This window comes from Tripterygium wilfordii, chromosome 21 (assembly GCF_013401445.1).
Source record: "Tripterygium wilfordii isolate XIE 37 chromosome 21, ASM1340144v1, whole genome shotgun sequence".
In the NCBI taxonomy this organism is placed as follows: Eukaryota; Viridiplantae; Streptophyta; class Magnoliopsida; order Celastrales; family Celastraceae; genus Tripterygium; species Tripterygium wilfordii.
The window spans coordinates 181242-204855 of NC_052252.1; the positions used below are offsets into that span (position 1 = coordinate 181242).

The 23614-nt window shown below is 37.8% G+C and overlaps 2 protein-coding genes, 1 long non-coding RNA gene and 1 pseudogene across 3 annotated transcripts; 2 read left to right on the forward strand and 2 right to left on the reverse strand.

Moving 5' to 3' along the window:
• Positions 1-786: 786 nt before the first annotated feature.
• On the forward strand, positions 787-1505 carry LOC119987638. Its single transcript, XR_005465496.1, has 2 exons — positions 787-976; positions 1215-1505. It is a non-coding gene; the product is annotated as an uncharacterized LOC119987638 (long non-coding RNA).
• Positions 1506-1640: 135 nt separating this feature from the next.
• On the reverse strand, positions 1641-5741 carry LOC119987636 (probable galactinol--sucrose galactosyltransferase 1). The gene is made up of 13 exons (XM_038832549.1): positions 5316-5741; positions 4800-5047; positions 4637-4727; positions 4413-4461; positions 4228-4319; positions 4020-4127; positions 3798-3932; positions 3291-3701; positions 3053-3194; positions 2885-2952; positions 2633-2767; positions 2327-2544; positions 1641-2241 (listed from the first exon to the last, which is right to left on the reverse strand). The coding sequence occupies exons 1-13, from the start codon at positions 5495-5497 to the stop codon at positions 1865-1867; spliced, it is 2256 nt and encodes a 751-aa protein (XP_038688477.1). The 5' UTR covers positions 5498-5741; the 3' UTR covers positions 1641-1864.
• A 1667-nt stretch (positions 5742-7408) lies between these two features.
• Positions 7409-14607, reverse strand: LOC119989258 (annotated as a pseudogene).
• Positions 14608-15356: 749 nt separating this feature from the next.
• LOC119989788 (protein DNA-DAMAGE INDUCIBLE 1-like) lies at positions 15357-22941 on the forward strand. The gene is made up of 16 exons (XM_038835486.1): positions 15357-15556; positions 15661-15693; positions 16147-16274; positions 16853-16961; positions 17401-17517; positions 18042-18107; positions 18313-18375; positions 18466-18510; positions 19311-19372; positions 20298-20391; positions 20713-20805; positions 20914-20983; positions 21173-21240; positions 21995-22052; positions 22328-22353; positions 22641-22941. The coding sequence occupies exons 1-16, from the start codon at positions 15491-15493 to the stop codon at positions 22767-22769; spliced, it is 1227 nt and encodes a 408-aa protein (XP_038691414.1). The 5' UTR covers positions 15357-15490; the 3' UTR covers positions 22770-22941.
• The last annotated feature ends 673 nt before the right edge of the window (positions 22942-23614 follow it).

The following is a 23614-nucleotide window of genomic DNA, read 5'->3' on the forward strand; positions in this document are numbered from 1 at the left end:
CTGACAAAATACAAGAACTCAACTACAACATCGAAGTCATTAACTTAGAGAAGGAGGATGCAATAAATGAGGCAGAGGAAGTGAGAGCTCAAAATAGGAGCATCAAATCAGATATAGTGCAATTAATGAACACATTGCACAGCCTAAGGAGAAAAATGAGAAGACTTCTGCAGATTACTTCTGCTTTCATGTGGTAAACAAAAGTTAAAGTCATGAATGATGATGCGTTTTTGGGAAGTCAAACATGAAGAAGAATTAAAGATAAAGATTCAAGCCATGCCACCAAGCCATGAAGAACACAAGACAACAAAATAAAAACGCTTACTTTTTTAATGTTCCTTGGTTTATTTTGCATTTTGTATACCAGAGTGGTTGTTTGATCTTACTGTTGGTACACCAACGTCTCTATGCACAGCGTTTTGTATTTTCTATGTTTTCAATTTTCTGACTGTCAGTGTTCACTAGGTGTTATATATCTTTCTTTATGTTTTTCTCAGAATTTACAACCCACGTTTCTTTCTTCAATAAGTATGATATTCATAACCACGATCAACGCTTAAAAGTGTGATTCATTTTTTCTAAACAACACCAAAACCCTAAACTAAAAACCAAATTATGAAATTTCTCCCTACATTCTATGACTACCTGTATACAATTATCCCTTCATCCATCGTTATTATGTGCGAGTAACAAAATTTCTTTCAAAATCTCGATAAACAATATGATTATTCGACCTCAATCCACATCCAACAAACCATAATTTACCCGCAGCAAAGCGCGGGCTGTCATCTAGTATCAATAATAACAAATCATCTTTTTTATTTCTCTGTTTTCTTTTCTTTTTTTTTTATTATCTTTGCGGTTGCGGCGAAGGGAAGTATTCGAAATTTTGCTTCTTTTTGAATGGGTTTGTGATTCTTGCAGCTGATTGGGTTGGTTGTAGCAGAGGCAGAGATTTCAGTTTCCAACTGATAAGGTTTGGTTTCTTCTCTCTTAGATGATAGATCCGAGGTTCTGTGGTTTCCTTCCTTTGGTTTCGACTCGCTTGGTGGGTTTGTTGGCAAAATCTAAAATTTGTAACCGCGCTTGATGGATGCATGTAAAATTTTCATTTCGTCCAGGGCCAGCAGATATCAGTTTTGGGTATTGGTGGGGGGTTTCAATTATGTGCCTCTGGGTAGGTCAGGTGATGAAATGCAATTGTGATTTTGCAGGTCAAACATAGTCAATGGCACTGGAAGAAGCAGCCAATTCCGGACCCTAAAAGAAAAGAAAAGAAATTTGAAGAGAAAATAGCAAGTGATTCAATGTGGATTGCTAAAGATGCTACTGTGCCAAATTTTTAAACAACCCAATTTTTTTTTCATCTCACTTTGTGCCTGTTCAGTTCATGCTACTATTGAACAAGTACGGCGCTGGTTTTGTTAGAAACAAAGTTGATGGTTAGAAACGAATTGTGTAGAGTGTAGAAAATTTTGAGAATTCTGTCGTGTTTCTTTCTTTGTATATGACCATTTTCACGCTTTATTGATTTTTTCTTTTCTTTGCATAAGATTGACTCAGATGTAAAGATCAAAAGGTTTCTCACTTTCTCAGCACCCATGTAGCAGAATCTTCGTACTCCAGATTTTCATCTTCACTTGCAAACAACAACTACGACAAATTCCAAATATCAGCACCTGCACATCGCCACTAGTCATACAACTTCAACACAATCTTCTTATCAGATCTTCAATGAAATCTGTTACAAATGACACTTACAGGCCTAGCCTCAGCCAGCCTTCGTTTTATTCTACAAAATACTAATGAAACCTCTAAACCAAATTATCATGAATGCCAATGGATTGATAACTAACAGTTCAACTTACAGCTCGATGTCTACGTTCCAATGGTACAGTTCTTGCTCTGGGACTCTCAAAGAAATGGTGAGCAACCCAGATGACTCTTCATATATAAACTCAACTTCCTCAGAATCAACTACCACCCTCTTCGGACGAGCTGATGAAAATGCTCCGAACAGTCCACACCCTTGAATTTTCATTCCAATGGTGCCACTTATCTCAGATTCATATTTCAGTTCCTTGATGGCTCCTCCTGAGTTGAACATCTTGAGGAGACCAAGGGGAGCAAATGTAGTCCCATTTGATAGTTCTTTAACAGGAACAACTGTAAAGACTTCGTATTCCCGGGATTGAAGTGTTACTGGCATGGATGCATTATTCGGAAGACAAACTACTTCCCCTGTAATTTACATTAAAAAAACCTGATCAGGAAAAGCTAAACAGAAAGCTTAGCATAATGTGGGTTATTGATATGCGGTAGATACCAGCAAGATGAGAATACACAACAGCATCCCCATTCCATCCATCACTTGCAACTTTGGAGAGATAATCGACATCTTTAGCTCGGATAAAACCAGTGACTGTGCCAGGAGATTCATCATGGATAAGGTTCTTCTTTCCAACCTTACACCATCCAGCTCCTTGGCAATTGAAAGCCCCCACAACTCCAGTGTAATCATTCAGATTCCATATCTTTAAGAGGCTGCAGAATCAAGAGCATATTAAGCAATCAGTTTCTCGGAAGAAAGGGAAAGAGAGCTCATAGGATTTATCAAATCTCATTTTCTTACGTTTTGCCATCCCTGGCAGGATCAGAGAACAAGCAATCCCTTGTGGGTCTTCCAGGAAGCTTGGCCCTCAATATTGAACCATCAGGAAGCACAAGCTTTTTCAATAGATTAAAGTCATGTTGTCCAGGTTTATCACTGTAATAAACACAACATAATCCAACATGAGCAACAATATGTTTCAATTTTCATTTCTTTGATGACAAACATGGCCTAATATTGAGCTACAAGCCGCATTTATCTAGCACAAGATACCTGACATAAATAGCACATCCTCCGACTGCCCTAGCGGCTCCATGGTACTCCGCCATTGGGTGCAAGCTCTGCCATGACAAGAAGTTTCAAGGTTACCAACTTACCATACACAAAAGAGCATATTTTAGTTTTAATGAAAGCCAAGCAAGTCACGAATTAATAGCTTACATGAAACATATCCCAATCTGGCTGCATGAATTCTCCGAGAAAAATGGTATTGTAAGCAACTGATGCAATATGTATTGTGTGTGAGGCTGGATCCCTTGGCCAAAAATCATCAGATGCCCTTATAACAGCCGATCTTTTTGCGCTGTATCCATTTATTTAAAAGGCAAACCAATTTGTAAGAACAGATAAACTATTAGAGAAATCTCTAGTCTGAAAATTTTTTTTCCAGAAGATTTACCTGTACAAACCATCTGTGTTGTGACTCATACATGATATGATTCCATTATCAGGGAAGTTTCTAGCAATCGATGCTTCTAATGCTTGATGATATTTTCTAGCAAGTTTCACTCTCCCGCCATGGCCTGCCCCAAGAGTTTCAAGGATATTTTGCACATCAACCTTGACTCCATCAATGCCAGCTGATGAAAGATAGGAGTGGAGTTCATTGTAGAAGTTAAAAACTTTCTCTGGATTCACAAGGCCAAGCCCATTTGACATAAGGCTTGTTAAACATCCGCAACCCTCATTAGACTTAACTCCAGGAGAAGAGATTGGATAGGCAATCTTGGATTCATAGTGTTCCATTTCAGCAACACCAGGTTTCACACCTCCCCAGTATCCGGTTATTGCATGCCACACATAGACATACCTAGAAAAAATGAAACATATGTAACATCAAGCAAGTCTTATATCGAAGACCAATATGAATGTAAAGGGTTTATGTATCTGAATAAGGAAATCATACTTTAAATCATGTTTGTCTTTAATTTCGGAAACAATGTGGCGAATTCCCAATGCTGGATCCTCTACTCTGTGACCCTCTTTGCCATCTTTCTGGAATTTGTGGTTCTCTTTTATATCTGTTAACCTATTTGCAAAGCTGAAAAAACAAATACCCAAGATTGGTAAAACGCCCTAACACACAAATGAAGGGATGCTATGGCAAAATGGGGTTATTTAGGTTTACTTTGCACAATTGTCAGCTTTGAATTCAACACTGGTGGGATCCATGCCGACGGATTGCCAACCGTCATCAATGATAATAAACTTTGGAGGAATTCCAGCTTTCTCCAAGCTGCAAAAGTTAAATTCAATAAATGCTTATCAATGCTACTTCTATCATATAAATAAATACAATTTGAAGCTTCAACCTTCAAAGAGAGGAGTGTTAATACCTTTCTAGTCCTTGCTTAACACCTTCTGCGGTGACATCTGTATAGAAAGCATCCCATGTACACCAGCCAAACCAGTTCAACATGTCCGGCATCTGAATCATAAAGCATATCGAGATAGATTAAATGACAGAAGTAAGTTAAAGCACTTATTATACACTGTCCATCAATGGAGTGTGCAAATTTACCTTCTTTCTATCGCGGTGAGAGAAGGTCTGCAAATGTTTCTCGACATTCCTGTGTAATCACATTCCATGGATAAGTAACGAGCTAAGAGGAAGCCCACAATAAACATAAATATTCCCAAATCTATAAGTAATGTTTCTCAAATGCATAGTTAGCATATTTAATAGGACAATTATTTCATGTTGGATGCAGATGCAAAATCCAATGATTATTAGTATAAACTCACTTTACTGCATTAGTGATAACATCAAATGGGTCTGATCCAGCAGCCATGAAAACCAGATGACTCCCCTCAAATCCATTCACGGCAGGATCTCCTGCAAAATGGCACCAATTCAGAAAATTGAACGACCACGAAAATCAGAAACACAAAAAATGTTTTCACATACCACTCTCTAAACATATCTCCAATTCGTTCTGTTCATTCCCTTGAAGAACAGCCCTGAAATCCCCTTCAAGAATTGGTAAAAACACAACATAGAGTGCAGATTGGTTCTCCCCATCCCCAAAATGAGATCCATCTTTTGCTTCAACAACTAAAAATTGAGTCTCAAAGGGGATCTCTTGGCCACAAGTACCCATTCTCTGTGTCATCCACCACATTTTGAACCGGAAACAGCACATGAATCTCAAGCCCCTGGAAATTAAAACATTTATTACTACCTCATAAACATTAAATCTAAGCCTTTTATTCTCGTCACAAATTATAATCCATAAAACATCAAATTTGCAATTTTCAATTTTTTTTATTTCTGTCAACCAAGACTTCATGGTATCACCTGAACCCATTTTTCACTGACAATAAAGATTCAATCTTTATGCATTTGTTCTTCATACTTTCTCAGGAACCAAACAGGAAGTGAAATTGAAAACAAGGAATAAGAGTTAAAAGGGACAGAACGTACTCAAGCTTTCCAATAGGGAAGACTCTGTGGCTCCCAATCTGATCGGATTTGACTCCAATGAAGGCACCATTGATGAATGATGCAGGAGTTATCTCAACGTTCCCATGAACATCACTCAATACACAACTCCCCAACACCATCAACTTGGCATCGCTCACAGATATTCCAGCTCCCACCGTCATCTTTTCTTTCTAACAAGAAGGAGAGGAGAGAGAGAGAAAATTTCACAAAACAAAAACACACCCACGACACCAAATTAATCAATAAACACAATTGTGTTGAGATCCGGTGCTCTAGGTGTAGTTGGTGGGTGTATATATACAAGACGACAGGGGTATCACATGGAAATGTTGAGGAGTTGGAAAGTTGAAATATTGCAATCCAAGGACTCCGTCTCGATGAAACAATAACAACTGGACAAGTAACTAAAACAACTTCCTTCTCGTCCAACATTCATTTCTGTGTCCAATAGTAAAAAAACAACAGAAAAATTATTAAATTATATACCCCTAAAAAAAAAACTTATGACTACTGTATTATACATCATACATGTATAATTATGATGCAAATACATATTTATATGGACAGACATGGCGGGAAATGCAAGAAAGATTTGTTTTTTCCCCACTGTACGGCAACATATCTTTGCTGTCATCGTAGAAAAGCGAAGAAAAAGACAATGGACTCACTCGCATACATTTTGATTCACCAACCAAATCACGAAAAGATGACAAATGTCTGAATCAACTGTTGGTGAAGCATGTGCGCTAACTTATAAGATAGCGTAGACATTTTATTAAATGCAATACAACGTGTACATGACCTGGAAACCTGGCAACAAATCACAATCAATAATATTTTGGTCAAACTCAACAATCAAAATCTACTTATTAATCTCAACTACCTAAAAAGAAATGGTGTTGAAACAGTGTTAAGGGAGAAGAACATATATATATATATATATATATATATACACACACGTGTATACGCATCAGATTGTGTGTGTATATATATGACTAACACAATTAAGACACCTCACATCCTACATAGCAATCATATCTTAATTTGCTTGTTGCATTGAATGGTCCAAGTCATCATGATTCATTCATATATTATTCAAACTTAAAGCCACGAGAGTTGCCCAAAAAAAAGCAAGCATAGAACATGGAGAGCATCTGCAATTCTGCAAATGCATGTGAATGTACTGTGACACATGATGATGATGGTTCCTTTTTGGGTTATGTGTATGAATATCTTAGTGTACGTGATGGGCATAAAACCAAATTAGTGATATATATATATAGGGGCAACTTTGAAGAGTGTAGCCTGCTCTTTGGTTACATATCTATATATATATAGGCTATACATATATAACTACTCAAAATGATGAACAAGCCCACCTCAGCAACTCAGCAAGCATGCTCTATGTCAACAGTCCTTTCGGCTAACAGACTCAGACTCGTTGATAACAGTTGGAACGCTACCCTTAGCAAGCCCACGGCCCATTAACAGGTACTACTACTTGCTTCACGCAATGGCTATACATATTGAATCAAATCACACATATCTGGTTGCACTTGCACTAACAAGATGTCATGTGTATCATATTAGATATGTGAAGTTTACGAATTCACTCGAATCTTCTACGTCCAATTCAACAACTGGGATACCAATTGTTAGGATCTTTATCATTTTTCTTTCGATCTGCTTACCCTTCCATTTGTTTTCTTGAACAAGAGATCAGATGAGTAAATATATCAATTTTGTTTATTCAGTGCCAGAACCCAGAAGCCTACCAATAGTTCTAACAGTATTTGTGCTTTAAAATTCATTTGCTCCAGTTTTATGTTTTAGAACCAATTGAATAGGACAGTTGGTTGGGCTAGTTAGCAGTTTATTTGCTGTTTGTAGATGCAAAACATAAGTTGTCCTGCTCTAGACAATAAGCAGTCCATGTTCTCTGTTCCTCTCATTAACCAATTCAAGACTACTTTAATTTAAGCTTTTAATTTTCTCAAAAAAAAAAAAAAAATTAAGCTTTTCACTTCAATGGCCAACCTGGATAGATGTTCCAAACAATAAAGGAACAAAACTGGAGAAATATGAAACACTTTTGCACTGAAATTAAAGAGCTATACTGTCAACAGAAAAGAAAGAGAGCAACATGGTATGGGGTTAATCTAAAAGGTATCCTGAACTATTTACACAATTTGACATGCCTTCCCAAGAGGGGAACCGTAAAAAAAAAAAAAAAAAGACCTTTCAAGCAAAATCAGAGAAACTTTGTACAAACCTCTAGCTATATTCTGCGCAATGATTACTACAGATCTAGTTTCATCTTTTTTTACATTTCCATCATCAGGGAATTGACGATAAATATGAGAGATCGGATCCAAGTCTTATCTGTAACATTAGGTGAGCTCAGTAGATTGTGCAGTATCTTGTATACTTGATCAAAGATGTTGTGAAAGTGCACTGCGTTGTGAAAGATTGTTGGGTCTGCTGGGTTCATGCCAAGTGCCACAGATGTCATCCACCCCAGTTTCCGGGGTATATCTGTGTTTTTGTCAAAAGCCAGTTGCTGAAAAAGAGAAAGCAGTACTCCTTGGCTCAATGGAAGAGGTTTTTTTTCGACAAAATGGCCTCCAAATCAACCTGCCAAATAGATTACAACCAGCGGATACAAATTAGGACAAGTAGAAGAAAGATTTCTTTTCTTTTTAGCGTACTTCAAAGCTTTGTGGAGCAGCCTGACCATTGGACAGTGCAAGTATGGGAGGAACCCCAAGATTGCCTGAAAATTGAACAGCAACAATAGATATGTAATAACAACACATAGCTGATAACACAACCAGGATACAATTGGTAAATCACTTCTTTGCAGAGCTATCATGAAAGCCTCGTCATATTTCCGTTCAGATATCAATCTTGATAGTTCTTGCTTTGGATCTAAAGTCCCCTCAACCTTAAGCAAGGATAGAAAAATGATTAAAATAGAAGTAAAAACAACTTCAACCACTACAACAGTGATGTCTTTAACAATACATGCCAGCTAAATACTGACTGCCACATCCAGGTACAATGTGTCATTATAGAGAAGCTGACAAGAAGAAAGGCTGGCTCACCTTCTCATGTCGACCACCTAAAGATCCATTGCTCAATTGGGTGACCAAGGGGTTTAGCGCATTTGCTCCAGCAGCTGCAATAGCTAACAGCTTTTGTTGACCATCAGCTAATTCTGTGCTTAGGGTTTGAGTCACAGATGATGCTGAATTAATGGTATCCTGAATTCAAAAGGCCATACAAAAATGCAAGAGGACATGTCAACAGCATCAGACAGACAGACAGAATAGAGCTTTTCATAAGTACTACAATCCACAATAATAAGAATCCTAAAGTAGTCGAAACACACTGAACAGGCAATGACCTAAAGACAGCTCTGATCAAAATTCCAAACGCTATCTGATCCCCAAATCCCTCAAAATTATAACGCAACCTTCCTAATTCTGACTCAATGGAAAAATTGAAAAGATTTCTAATGCTGATCTCTTCGTGAAAAAAATTAAATTACCTCCCCGCTCAGTATATATCAAACAAAAACCCAACACCCGTCTACTCTGAATTAAATGTTGAATAACACAATTGAATCATCAAAGAAAGAATGTGGGAAGAATTAAGAAAGGGCAGGGGAACAAGAAAAGTTCATCCACTTTACATTGAAAACTGTAAAGTGGCACAAGAGTACAAACCCTCAATAAAATCCCCAACTGAGAATGAGCGGCGTCAAATTGCTGCTGAGCTGCATTTGTATGTTCGACCATTCCTTTCTGAAAGGCACTATCGATTTGGCCAAAGATTGCTTTGCATGAGGTCTCAAAGGCAGGAATTATCGAAGCTTCAATACCAGCTTTCAAAGCATCCTGCACCAAAAGATTATCATTGTTGCATCATCTCTGAATAGAATCATGTCAACTAATCATATCATTCATTATAACTTATCTCAAGATAAAGAATCAATAAAATCCAATAATTCAAGTTTATCTAATCAAGATGGGAGCTCTTCTCACCTGGAAGGCTTGCTTGTCAGAAGTTTGAAATTGTGCCTGAATTGGCCTTGCAACAGTAACTTCAAGTTTTACATTAACAGATTTCTCCAGCTGATTCACTGTCTCATCACCAACTCCTCTCTGCAGGACAAAGCACCAATCAAATCAGAAAATATTTCATATATGATGCTAGCATCTTCAGAATCCTAACCTGGAAAGAATTGGCAATAGCTGAAGCTATTGTCTTCTCAATGATTGGAGTGACTGTGCGGATTACAATTTGTCCAATTGCCGCAACTTCCTTCTTCACCACTTTCTCTACCACAGCCATCAAGTCCTTGTTGATCAAGTTCGTCATTTGCTGCATACGGTCTCTCAATAACTTTTCATTTTTGGCATTTTCTTCTTGCATGCGAGCCCACAGAGCATCATTATTTGCCTTAACAGCCTTCTCAATGCTCTGTCCAACAGCTGCCTCCAGTTTTCTACATTCTTTGGAAACAGGAATGGAAACCATATTTGAAATATGCTTCTGGGTCTCTTTCTGCATGTGCATGACCTGCAGAGACAATAAATATTAGTAAGAATATAATATTAATAATTTCAAGATATCATTTAGGAACACACGGAAAATTGTGAGATTCGCAAGTCGCAACCAGGAATGGCAAGAAATGAAGAGGCCAAAACAAATAACAATATCACTAGATAGGTAGTTGGTAACTCCAAGAAGAAGACATTGTTAATAAGAACATATTTCTCAGGTCATGCTAAACTAGCGAAGAATCATTTGAAATTTAGTAATTTATGTTCAAGTTCAAATCTGTAATTAGGATGTGTCTAGATTGTGGAGCTTACAATGAGTTTTGATTATTTAGCTTCATATCAGGAAGTAATTATCTGATTACAATTAAGGTTCATATTAGAATCTCTAAATCCTACATATTTTCTTTTGTTTTGTAAGACTTAAAGAAAGAGTATCATATCTAATTTTGAGGCTCTGCGCCTGGTGATCTCTAATAGATTGATTGCCTTCTTTTCCTTCTACCCCCGTTTTTTGGCACACCAACCCAAGCAAACAGGTGTTATTGTTCATTAAGTTCATCACAATTAAATATACCCCCCTGATAATTCATTTTTTCTAACCTGTTCCAACCAGAATTCTACCTTATTCTTATGGTTTATGAATCCTTAAATGTTGTACACTTGTTCTTAATCCCAAACTCCAGATGTTTTCACAATACTAGAACGAGAAAAGCACCTGCAAGTCAATTTTCCAAGTGGGCTTGCATCACCCGGTAAAAGCAGAAAATTACACAAGTTAATTCAGGACCATGAAAATGTCCAAGGCTCCAAGCATTCACCTGGCTAAGCATCTCTTGCAAGGCCAAAACTTGAGGAAGAGCAGCTTCTACTGAGACGGGATTAGAACTCCCAACTGGTCCATTGGAAGAATCCGCAGAATTTAGAACAATTGGAGATGGAGAAAGCGAACCTGATGCTTGTGAATTCTTCCCCTTCTGCTTTTTCCCTTTCAAACATGGAGATGGTGATTGCATTACTGCAGTGGATACAACTGACTCAGAAAATTTACCAGACATGTCTTCCATGGAGTCATGGATTTCATCATCAGCTCTGGGAGATTGGGCGAGAATTTCTGATCCAACATTATCAACTTGCTGAGGGTCCTCTTCAATGAGATTATCTTCTGATATTGCAAAGGACTGCCTTGCCACTTCAATTCCCAGATCTGAAGCCTGGGAGCAAAAGAACTTTTCCTTGTTGTCTGAAACACGGCTACAACGTTCTCCATGGGGGCCAAATTCATCGTTGCAAGTGGATGTTTCACCCACTACTTTAAACTCCATCTCCATATTGGCCCCATCACTATTGACAACCACATCTTGAATATCAGCATCTACCTTACTTTTTCCCTCAATAGGACCATTAACATCAGAAGAAGAGGCCACCATTAATATCTCAGAAGGTGTTATCAAATGGGTAGGGTGTTTAAATGTACGCATAGTATTATCAGCTTGAGCTCCTTTACTCTCATTTTTCTCTGAGTCATTATTAAAGGAAGGAATGTCAGACATCTTTGAAGGCATGTTATCCTTTTGCTGGTCACCTGAATAACTCACAATTGGTTGTTTTGCACCAAAATCACTGGACGGTGCCAAAACCAGAAAGTTTCCTAGACAATCGAGGACTGGGAGGAAGAGACGGTAAGCCAACACAACCAATATTAGTATCACCAATTGCTGGTGCCACAGAAACAGATTTATATTCTACATTTGAGGTTGTGATTTCTGGCAAAGCAGTTGCCTCAACAGAATCTGAGGTTGGAGGATATCTAACAGAAACTCAACTTTCCATGCTACCAACTTGCATGGTTGGTTTGGGTGCTGAAGCAATTAAAGGAGCCTCAGAAGTTTTGCTTTCATATGGGTCCAAAGCAGTACGTTCTTCATAATTAGATGCATCCTGTGAAATATTGGAATGTGACATGATAGAGAAGGAGGAACACATCACTCAGTACCTAAGGCCCAACCCATCTACCAGCCCATAGCCTGGCCCAAACCATACGGCCCATGTGCTGAGGCCCAGTTTAGGCTGAAAACCCCAGGTACTACAGCACTTCCTCCCCTCTCCTAACCGATGTGGGACTCTATCATGACATCTCCAAACCAACATTCTCCAGAGGCGGTGGCATGCACTGGTATAAGTCCAAAGTATACTGTTGAATAGCTTGCGTCTGGAAACAATAGATTTGAGGAATGCATATGCCATGAGGTAACATGTCACATATCCCGGTAAAACTCAAGACTGGCATGGTGACAGTAAACTCTGCTATGTAATCCATTTGGGTTGCTGCTGGATTAGGACCATATTCAAGATGTACAACATATATGCCTTTTTTCTTAGCATTTGCAAGTAAGAGGAGGCCGACATGAGACATTGATGCGACTTGATTGAAGAATGCATCCTCAACTTGAGCGGCTGCTGAGCTCTTCAATTCCAAAGTCTGTGTGCACTTCCAGGAATCAGCATCACTAGGCAGCAACCAGCCTTCTTCACTAGTCAAGGACCAAATCTTCAACTCCCTATTCAGGGGTCCCTGTAATCATGTTTTAAAAGAGCAAATCAAACAAATGCTAGAAAAGTATGATCAGCATAGTGCAACTTTATCTCCAGGAAAACATATAGAAAAGTAAAAACACAGCATTCACATACTTCAAAGTTATATGTAATGGAAGTATAAATCACAGATATTTCCTCATTTATTGATGTTTCATCTTTCTTTCACAAGGAAACATGCAGAGGCTCAAACCAACGCGATCCCAATTAGTGATAACTGATAACTTCTACATTTAAGAATTCCTAACTCAAACGTGATTAAGTGACCGGCATCAAAGGAAATAACTTAATGGGAACCTACACCAGTGATGAGTATAATATGATCTGGCCGATCTGAAGCAGTCAGGAATGAAGCTGACTAAACAGGTTGGCCGTTGTATGGTCGCAATACAGCAAGTGGTTGTGCCTTGCGATCCTCCCAAATTTTTATCTGTTGCCAAACATCAAATATGCAAGGAAACTATTAAGAACATCATTCAATTATAGTTAATCAAAGTAAGAGCAGTACATGGCATTGCAGGTCTTTGTAAACATCCAAATAGAACCACGATTTAAGAGCATTAAAATAGATACAACTCCCTCTAATGGTGACGAAAATATTGGCTCTCAGTATCAAAGAGAGCAATAAAATGTGGACACTGACCGTGCCATCCATTGAGGCAGAAACTAAATGGGTAATCATCCATTGGCACATAGACAAATCAGTTACTTCCCCGTCATGTTTACCAACAATCTGAATTCCATCAATCAGCTTTTCAACAGGACACTGCAGAGGAGCCTCCGCTGAATAGACTTCACCCTTTCCAAATTTTGAAGTATCAATTCTCAAGATACGTTCACATATCCCAACCACCAAAACCTCCTGCAAATACATTCCAATAAACAGAACCTTAAGTAGCTTCATGACGATAAAACACTATAGAAGAACAACACAACAGAATGCCCTCAAGCATTAAAAGCATGGCATAACTTCTCTGGAAAGAATGAACATGTAAATAGTGGATTACTTGTCTGTGACAGTGCCAGCAAACTCTTGGGTGTACAACCTCCCCCCTCTGCTACAATTTGAACAGCAAGCAATCACAATATTTCCTGTAATTTCCACTGGCTTATCTTCTTCTTCAGGACCTTCAGAGATCTTCCATACATTAACCCGTCCATCTATGCTCATACTGCACAGAAGCACAAATGCATGGCAGTAATTCAAAGAGAAACAAGGAGACGTAATAGTGGCCGATATAAAGAAGGCTACCTAGCTAAAGGGTGAACATCCTCCGCAAAGAAAGCCATGTCGGTGACCCTCTGAGAGGGAAAAAAAATACAACTTTAGGATAAGGTACAGATTACAAGAGTAAAAATCAATAATGAAAATTTTCTTATCAATAAGGAAATCAAGTACAATATTCATAAAAAAACATGAAATTACATCGGACCATCGAAACAAGTACAATACTCATAAAAACATGAAAGCACGCCTGACCATGGCCACAGAACAGAGCCCTCGACGCGTTATTGCTATTAAGAACCCTCACATTACCCTGCTTCAACCCATAACATATATACGTCTTGTTCACCGCAATCTGCCTCCCCACGAAAAGCTGAGGATCAGAGCCGTACCTGGTGATCGGCGTGACCTCCAGCTGTGGCTGCGCTTCTCCAGGCATCCTCACGTCGATGTCGTACTCCACCACCGCTGTATCCCCGGCCAACCTCGTCCCCCTCGGTACTTTGCTGCTCGGCATACGGGGCGGCCCCACTAATCCCGTCGAGAACTCATTCACCGGCGCCGGGGATGGCATAGCTGAGTCAGGGTTCGAACGGGAGGAAGGAGTGCGGAGGAGGGCCATGATGTGGGCACCACCGGGGTTCGGGGAAGGCTGAAAATGCGGCGTCGAATAGGAGAGAGACCACTGTGGGAGATTGTTTTGGTGGTTTTGCAGGGGAGGATTTTGAGGATAATTGGGGAGGTGGAAAGGGTGTTGCTGCGGAGGAGGGCACGATGTGTCTGGTTGAGGCGGTGAGGGTTTGTAGAAACCGTGTACATCATAGGGGGAATAAGGCTTGTGGGTGGTACCTGATTTGGGTTTGACGAGGCTGCCATTGTAGATTGGTCACTCTTTTGATCAGAAACAAAGAAACAGATTGATAAAGCAAATAATGGAGAAATACTCTTCCTTCTTTTACTACTATCTCTATCATTCACCATTCCTCTCCTACACGCTTTTTCTTGTCCTCGTATTGGTGCACAACTCATAATTGAAAGCAACATGTAGAATCTACAATTTTATATCATCACAGCATATACAAAAATCAACAATGAAAGCCAAACGAATTCACCAGGTTTTGAAGATCTCAGCAGGGCAACCAGCTTTTGTAGTTACTGTAAATTAAATCATTTTACAATGATTTAAATTTCTGGATTTTCCATTTCTTGGCGTTGAGAGGAGTGAGATTGTGAGTGGATCTCCGTTGAAGGTTTGTGGAAGAGGGAGAGAAGGATTTGGGCTGAGAATGAGAGGGTCAATGGAGGTATTGATAAATTAGGTTTTTCGTAAATTTTTTAGGAGTACTTAATAAACAGGTGGGATGCAAATAAGATCCATCAAGAAAAAGGTTTGGGCTTGGGAGAGAAAAACTCGAGCGACGGAAAGGTACTGTGAGGAGTGAACAGTGACGAAGGAAGTGAGAGGGAGACTCTTCAGGGGTAAAATTGGATTGTGCTGTTGCCTGTTAATCATTTGGTGGGCCGATCATAAGAATTAGTAGGTGGGCCGGCTCAAAGCCCACTTATGAATTTGGGCCTTCTTCCTGACGGCTGGCCTTAGGCTTAAAAGTAGATTAAAAGGCCAAAAAAAACTGTGAACGGAAGAAGATACGTTGATATTGACGTCTTCCCCAAAGCGAAGGTTAAATAAAATCGTCAAAAGGAGTTCTCTTGCTGTGGAAGAAAACCAGCAGAGCTAGAGCTACCTGCTACAGAGAGCGAGAGTGAAGATGAGGATCACTGTGATGACCGCCGACGAGCAGATCGTCTCCTTGGATGTCGACTCCCATGAATCCGTAATCCCCTTCACAAACCCCTCTTTCCCTCCCACAATCTCATATCATGTACATATTTCTATGTTTTTATAATGCTTGATTAATTGATTGATTAACATTCATAGGTTGAGAACGTCAAAGCTCTGCTCGAGGTAGAGGTGAGCGATCTTTCTTTCTCTTTGTATTGTATTAAGCAGTAAGAGCTTATATGTATAATGAAGCTCAGTTTGGTGTTAGTTGTAAATTTATTATTTTTAACCCAGCTACTATATGGGGATTAGCGGTTTGTTGGTTTTTTTTAAAGATGTTTAGTTTATAATGATAATGAAAATCATTAAAAGAGTAACTGAATTGCAGTTCAACTTATGACTATTAATTTTTTTTTATTTTGAACCAGATTTCTTATGAGAATCTCGGGTTTTGCTTTTAATTCTTTTGCCCCTTCATTTATTTCAGTTTCAAACAGAATTAATTTCAACTGCAATTTCAAGTTACCATTGCTAATTTTCTCTTGTTTTAACCCATTCTTTTGGTGGAGCGGTTCCTTCTATGTACATACATTATATTTAGCTGAGTTTGATTGTATGTTCACTTGTAATGTGTTTAAGCAGACACAAGTGCCCCTTCAGCGGCAGCAGCTGTTATACAATGGAAGGGAGATTAGGAATGATGAGAAACTGAGTGCAGTGGGTGTTAAGGATGAGGATTTGATAATGATGGTCTCTGATGCTGCATCCAGGTATGCACAATTGCACATTGCTAATATGGTAGCTTTACTTTAAGTCTGGAGAATCACATCGGTCTATCTAGTATTTAGCTTGACCAATCTCCTTGTTTTAGTGTGATTTGGGCATCAGTTTTGGTTTTCAAATTTGTTTACTGAACAATGTATAGAAGGATTAAGGTTATGTGACAGTGTCTTCTCTTCTTTCTTTTCTTGTGTTCTGGGAGAAGCGAGAACCTCGTGATTCTCCTGTTAAGGCTTCCATGTACATTTTGCATGCTCATATGCAGCTTTTGATTGTTTTCCTCCATTATTCTCTCCCGCAATCTTATATTATACTTATCTCCAGCATGTGCCTTGGTATATATACCCACCAATTGCACCCAAGCATTAGGATAGTGTTTGCATATTTGCATGAATTTTGTTGTAGTTGTGCAACATAGATGTCTCAAGTTCAATTCATTGAAGCCTCTTCACATATTATGTGGGGTAAGGTCTACGTACATTCCGCCTGTCCCCGACCTCGCCTATTGCAGGAGCGTTGTGCACGGGAGTTGTTTACCTTTTACCTGATAGAGTGGAATTTATTTCAGTGTATCTACCAACGATTTGGGCTTCAATTCTGATGGGTCTGCTGTAAACCCTGGTGCTTTTCAGCAACAGTTACAACGTGATTCTAACATGATGGGACAGCTGTATCAGGTAGGATTGATCGTCATTTCCTTAAAAGCCTTTCATTGAACATATCAAGAATATTTAGCTACTACTTGCTTCTCGCTTTTTATGTTTGAGATAATATGGCTGACCAGATGACTAAGTTTTTCATTTGTTCATACCTAAATACTCTTATGTTTATATACCGTTTTCGTAAAATTTATGTTTTTTTTGTCCCCTTTCCGAACATTTTGTTTTCTTGCCAGTGTTTCTTAACCTGAAACTTGTCTTTACTATGGTTGTGGAAATTTGTGAACTTTGTTCTTTTTCTGAAGTAATCCTAATTGGCCGGCTGTTATTTCTGAGACCTTAAACCGTAATCTTCGAAATTGATGGAGACTTATTCATTGCCATACTCTTTTTTGTCCTTTTGTTTCTGTTCAAAATTTGTGGGTTTTTAATGCTCTAATTTCTATTGAATATACAGAATGATCCTGAATTAGCACAAGCAATTCTCGGCAATGATGTCAATAAGCTGCAGGACCTATTACGACTGCGCCATCGCCAAAGATCTGAATTAAGGCGTCGGCAGGAGGATGAGCTTGTAAGTAGTTGGATTTTTTGACCTCGTGGCTTTGTGGACTTAACTGGTTTTGCCAAAGTAATAGGATATTAATTGCATAGGTATCACTCTAAATAAATAAGTTTGGCTTAATATTCATTTTTTAGAAATTTACTTGTATTAATAAGTGAAACAACATTTGGTGTAAAAGCCTTCTATAGTGATAGTGGGTTCCAGAAAAGGGCAGATGAGCTCAGCTATATTCCTGCATTGCAAAGAAGCTGTTTTTGTTGCTTAAACCTGTGTTCCTAGTTTGCTTTGGAACAACTTTATCCATTTCTTTTACATATACATAAAGGAATGTATTTATATTTTGTGGATTCAGATGAGAATCACCAATCTTCAATGTGGGATGACAGTGTGCTTCCATGGCTACAATTCTTTCCATTTTATTTTACTATAGATCTTGAGCAAATAATGATGGCACCATAATTACTAACTGTTTAGTGTTTACTGTTTAAGGGAAAAGCTGAGGCACCCTAACTTTTTTCCCCACTGTTTTGTAGGCACTACTCTATGCAGATCCTTTTGACGTTGAAGCTCAAAAGAAAATTGAAGAGGCCATTCGTCAGGTCAGTGTTTTTGAGTAATCATTCTCCCTCCCTCTCTCTTCTGACAAAATAAAAAAAGGCATGTAGTGCTTTCTGTTTTTCAACTTCTTTTATTCGTCAATCCCTTCGTACTTGCATTATTCTTTTTTTTTGTGGGATTCATTTACGGAGATATGTTTTTTCTTCTGATTAAAATTTTCTGATTGCTCTGTTGCTTTTTTTTCAGAAAGGAATTGATGAGAATTGGGAGGCTGCATTGGAACATAACCCTGAAGGTTTTGCTAGGGTGGTATGTGTGCTCACAAACCCCCTGCACTCATGGTTGTGAAATTATTAAGTATAATACCTTGTTTAACTCGTCAGTTTATGGCTTCACCAGGTCATGTTGTATGTTGACATGGAGGTGAATGGCGTCCCCTTAAAGGTAATAATGAAACACAATAGTGCTGATGATCGGCACCGTTTGGTAGAGCGGTTGTATTGATTTTCACGCTAGCTGTTAAGTTGTGAAAAAAAAAAGCTGAGCTTAAAGCTATGAAATAAGCTGTCAGGTGTTTGGTGAACTGAAAGTTGTTTGTAGCTTATAAGCTGTGGAATGAGTTGTGTAGTGTTTGGTTAATTGAATTAATTGACTTCACTATTTTCCATATACGTATTAATAAATTCATGATTTTTAAGAAAATTGTACTCTAAATATAATTTATTAAGTCTAAGTACAAAATAATATACTAATGAAAGATTTTTATTATGTTTTTCACAAGGACATGACTTGCATGTGTGAAAGAAAACTAAATTGAAGTGTGAAATTAATGGGTATTTACATGCTTGATTTATTATTTATTGAACATAAGATATAATTACATAATATAAATCTATGTTTAATGAAAATATAAATCTACTTAAGTGAAGAAAAACTCATCTACCAAACAGACCTTTGACCATTGCAGTCATCACGTGGGCCCCACTTAATTTTTGAAAAAAAAAGGAAAAAAAAGACAAAACGCTGGCCATAAGCTCCATATAAGCCAGTGGTAACATCTTTTGTCATCTTGCTGCTTTTGCTATGATCGAAATCTGATTTTTTTGTTGGTTGTACTTTTAACTATTATATTAATGGAGCCGTTCACTATTTTCCATTCTTATATGCATTCTCTTGCTTGATTGCGCATTTTTATTGCTATTGGGTGAGGCAAAAACTCAAGGCATTTTTCATCTTCATTTCAGGCATTTGTTGATAGTGGGGCTCAATCAACAATCATATCAAAAAGCTGTGCTGAAAGATGTGGGTATGTTCCATTGTGTGTTCATTGTTTTGGTGTCGGTAATGTTATATATCTAAACAATTGGTTTAGATATCTTTTGGTTTAATATGATTGGTAAGGTAAAACACACCGGTGCACAAGGCTCCCATGGTGGACAGGATCGAGGACAAGCAAAATGTTCGCAGACCTTACCCTCGCATGTTTCCATGTGTTACACATGTGACCTCTAGGTTGCACCCTTGCAACTCTAGCATTGGGCCACATATTCGCCTATGTATGATTATACTTCAGAAAATTAGAGCGTGTATGATAGGACATACAAATTCTATATTCCCTATGTCTATGTATTAATGATATCCACACTCTGAATATGGGATTGTACGACACTTTGAATATTAGAGCATTTTCTTGAGTACACCAAGTTCCATCATCCATGTTGTTGCATCTGTATTGAATAATATCCATACTTGTTAGATTGGAAGCAACCGAGCTTCAGTAATAAGCATTTTTTCGTGATATTATATAGATATGTGATGTGCAATTTTTTAGAAAATTTCCATCAGGTGTCATACATTCAAATATATATGAACAACTTTTTAAGAAGAGATGATTAAGGTTTGTTCAGGGCGATGGTTAAAAGTAAACCAAAGGAATGATTGTTAAAATTATACCAAATAACAGATGGTTGTGCATTTTAACTTTGGGCTTTAAATTTTGCAATTAGTATTATTTTGTTATAGATTGTTTTGCATTCCTCTGCTTGTTTGTGATCATTATTTTGGAGAGGGCAATTTCACTGATTGAAGATGTCCTTTCCTATCTTTTATAGTGATGGAGAGTATTCTTTGTAGGGTTGTAGGATTTTTGTTTTTGCATTTCAGAAAGGACTTAAAGGAGGTTTAACTTCAAAGGCTTACTGTTGTTTTATCACTGACATCATCTCTTCTAGCTTGCTGAGGCTTCTGGATCGACGTTATAAAGGTATTGCTCACGGGGTTGGTCAATCTGAGATACTGGGGCGAATACATGTCGCTCCAATCAAGGTAACTATGCTTAGCAGCCCATAAAGGGAAATTTTCACTACTATGTGATTAATGTTGAAAGGGTGCAACTGCGCAACCGTGTCTTTCTTTCCCACATGCATTTGTTTTGTCCTTTGATGTTTTCCTGAATAGTTTCTTGGATTATCTGTGTATTTACCCAGAATTTCATTGTCAGTGTTAATTTCTGTCATATTAAGTGTACTTCTATTGTTCAATGGGAAAACAAGAAATTCTATTTGCCATAATATATTTTGTAACATCACGTGTTTTTTTCTTTTAAATTTTCTTTATTGACTCTGTCTCTCTACTCACTCACTTTAGATTGGCAGTATATTCTACCCCTGCTCCTTCTTGGTATTGGATTCTCCCAATATGGAATTCCTCTTTGGTCTAGATATGCTCCGCAAGCACCAGGTATCCTTCTCCCTGGGTTGATTAGATAATGGACTTTTCTTTCAGTGATTCTAGCTGGTTGCTTGTCCATTTTTCGTTTTTTTTTACGAACATTTTCACTTGCTGCAGTGCATTATTGATTTGAAAGAGAATGTTTTGAGAGTTGGCGGAGGAGAGGTTTCAGTACCATTTTTGCATGGTATATCTCTCTAATCACGGGGATTTCATAGCTGTGGTTTCAGTCACTCTATGCTTATTGATGACTGATGATATTTTATTTTATGCCTGAATAGTTTTACCCCCATTCTTTTGAGATTGCCAAATTTCAGTTTTCTCTTACTGTGGCTTTTTAAATCAAAATGGAGTCTAAAATACATGTTGTTTTCAGAAAAAGACATTCCATCTCGTTTCTTAGATGAAGATAGACATAAACAAGCGTCAAGCTCAGGAGCTGTGGTAAGTCTATTGTTAAGTGCGTCCTTTTATTTTGGCAGAGCTTTCCTTTATGTTCTATTCCTTTTGACTTGGGCAAGATTAGTTGTTATTGTTGTGATTTTGTACCATCCTCTAAACGATGAATTTTCATGTATTGTGATGGCTATCAGGTATTGCCTTTTAAACTACGATTTCTTCTAGTTGGTAACCTATGCATAAGAACAAAAGCTGTGAATAAGTTATTTCATCTTAGGTGCATACGATGTAAATATGTCGTGCTTAAAATCGGTTGCTTTTAATCATGCAAGTGATTGAAATATTGACGTATTAGAGCTTCATGAATAGCCAGTCTTACACGTGACTGATTAGTGATTACAGAGCCATTCCACCAAATGGTGAATAAATTATTTGAGGGCTAAAAATTGTGTTCTGTGCTATTATGGGTCTTGACAAAGTAGATTGCTCAGGTATGGCTTAGGGTGGTGTTTGTTCTCCTATACATCCCTATATGATTGAACTACTTCTCTGAGATGGAAAATTGTAATCAACAAGAAGAAAGGGTAATGTTAAACGCAGAGTAAGAACTAGTGAAACAAATGCCAAGTGAAATATGATGGATAATACTGTTTCAACTGCCAGTTGACAGACAGAAGGATTATTTTACTCGACTTTAAATTCTATATGCATTTCTTTCCTTTAGATTATGGGGTAGTGCAAGGAAATTATTTGCGTTTTACCCTTTTTTAATTTCTATGTTGAACATGTGATTTCTCAGGCAACTTCAGGAGCAACTGATAAGAACAGTAACATGCCGACCAGCGGACAAGGTTCTGGTTAGTTTTGATATCTGATCATATGCATTAAGGAGCGCTTTAATCTACATGTACTAAAAGTAAACACTAGTTTACAAGTCAGTTTGGCATTGCTCTCTATTGATCTGGATTTGTGTTGAAGATTCATTGTTGAATATTTGATGGGTTTGAATCTTTTGTTTCTTCTTTAAAGTTTTTTTGTTTCTTCTTATACACATTGGCATGGAGCTTTTTTATTAGTGAAACCACCCTCGCATGCAACTGATCATCTTTGTGTAACCTTACTCTTTTTGCAGGAGGCACACGTGGTAATGCGACACAGGTAAATATGCTTCCACTGATTATTTTAGCCTTCACCTTGTGTTGCTCTGACTCTGAAGTTATCACCGGTTATTTAAGAAACTTTAGCTAATGAAATATGGACTATCAACTAGTTGTGGGGGACTCGATAAATTGTGGAGGTGCTGTCCTCCTTCCCTAAACAAATTTAAAAAGAAGAGGAGAGAATATAGGCTCATTACGAATTAAAATGGGTTGAAGCCTTACTGTAGAAGATGATTTGATTTGAGGATGTAGTTGTCGTTAAGAAGACAAATCATTTGGATGCAGGGACCTGCTTTTGAAGCCAAAGTAGCAAAGCTTGTTGAGCTAGGATTTGGAAGAGAAGCAGTGATACAAGCTCTCAAGTTATTTGATGGCAATGAAGAGCAGGCAGCTGGATTTCTTTTTGGTGGCTGACAGAAAATTTTTATTGGGTTTTAAAAACATTCATTTATTTGTGGGAAAAATGTATATCTTTAAAATATGTTCATACTGATAGCATTTGTTTTTTGAGTTAGAACTACCCACGAATTTCTGTTTCTGTTGCAAGTGAAATGCAAAGTAAACCGAATTAAGTCTCTTGAAGGTATGGTCACTATTCATTCTTAAGCTGAAGTGGTGAACCGAGAATCGATTTTGATGAGGTGAATACATTGTAGCCAGGACAGGAGAGCAATTTTGCTTTGATAGATCTTTGAAACAAGGAGATAGTGGAAATAAAAAAAGCAACAAGGATGAAGACAATAATTACAATGAATTGGGCTGTTATCAAGATATAAACAAGAAATACAAGAAAAAAAGTTAGAAAACATATTGTTGTTGTTGATGGGGTTTTCAAGGATTTTGGGCGTTTTTTAACATCTTCAATTTTGACACTAGAATGCAACAAAAAGCTATAAAACATATGATTGTCGCTGATGGCTTTTCAGCAGGTAAAACCCACATAAAATTAATTATTGATTCCACTGCTATAAGAACCCACAACCACAATATATGCTTCTTAATGTACAAGGTTGTCGGAAAAAAAACAAAACAAAACAAGACAACAAAGCATAAGAAAGAAAGGATGAAGACAACAATTACAATGAAACGGCAGTTAGGAATATATAAACATCAATGAATCGGCCGTTATGAATATATAAACAAGAATACAACAAAAAGGTTGAACCATGTTGGGTGGGTTTTTCAAGGACTTTGGTGTTTTTTTCTTTTAACATCCTCTATTTTGACATTATTCTCTAGTCGTTTTTTTTTTTTTTTTT

Bases quoted from the DNA above. Each gene is read 5' to 3' on its own strand.
- LOC119987636 (XM_038832549.1), bottom strand. From the start codon at position 5,497: ATGACGGTGGGAGCTGGAATATCTGTGAGCGATGCCAAGTTGATGGTG. The intron at 5,048-5,315 runs GTACGTTCTGTC...TTTAATTTCCAG, and splicing joins TTCCCTATTGGAAAGCTTGA to GGGCTTGAGATTCATGTGCT. The intron at 2,768-2,884 runs GTATCTTGTGCT...TGTTTATTACAG, and splicing joins GGATGTGCTATTTATGTCAG to TGATAAACCTGGACAACATG.
- LOC119989788 (XM_038835486.1), top strand. From the start codon at position 15,491: ATGAGGATCACTGTGATGACCGCCGACGAGCAGATCGTCTCCTTGGAT. The intron at 18,108-18,312 runs GTCAGTGTTTTT...CTTTTTTTTCAG, and splicing joins TTGAAGAGGCCATTCGTCAG to AAAGGAATTGATGAGAATTG. The intron at 19,373-20,297 runs GTATGTTCCATT...CATCTCTTCTAG, and splicing joins AGCTGTGCTGAAAGATGTGG to CTTGCTGAGGCTTCTGGATC.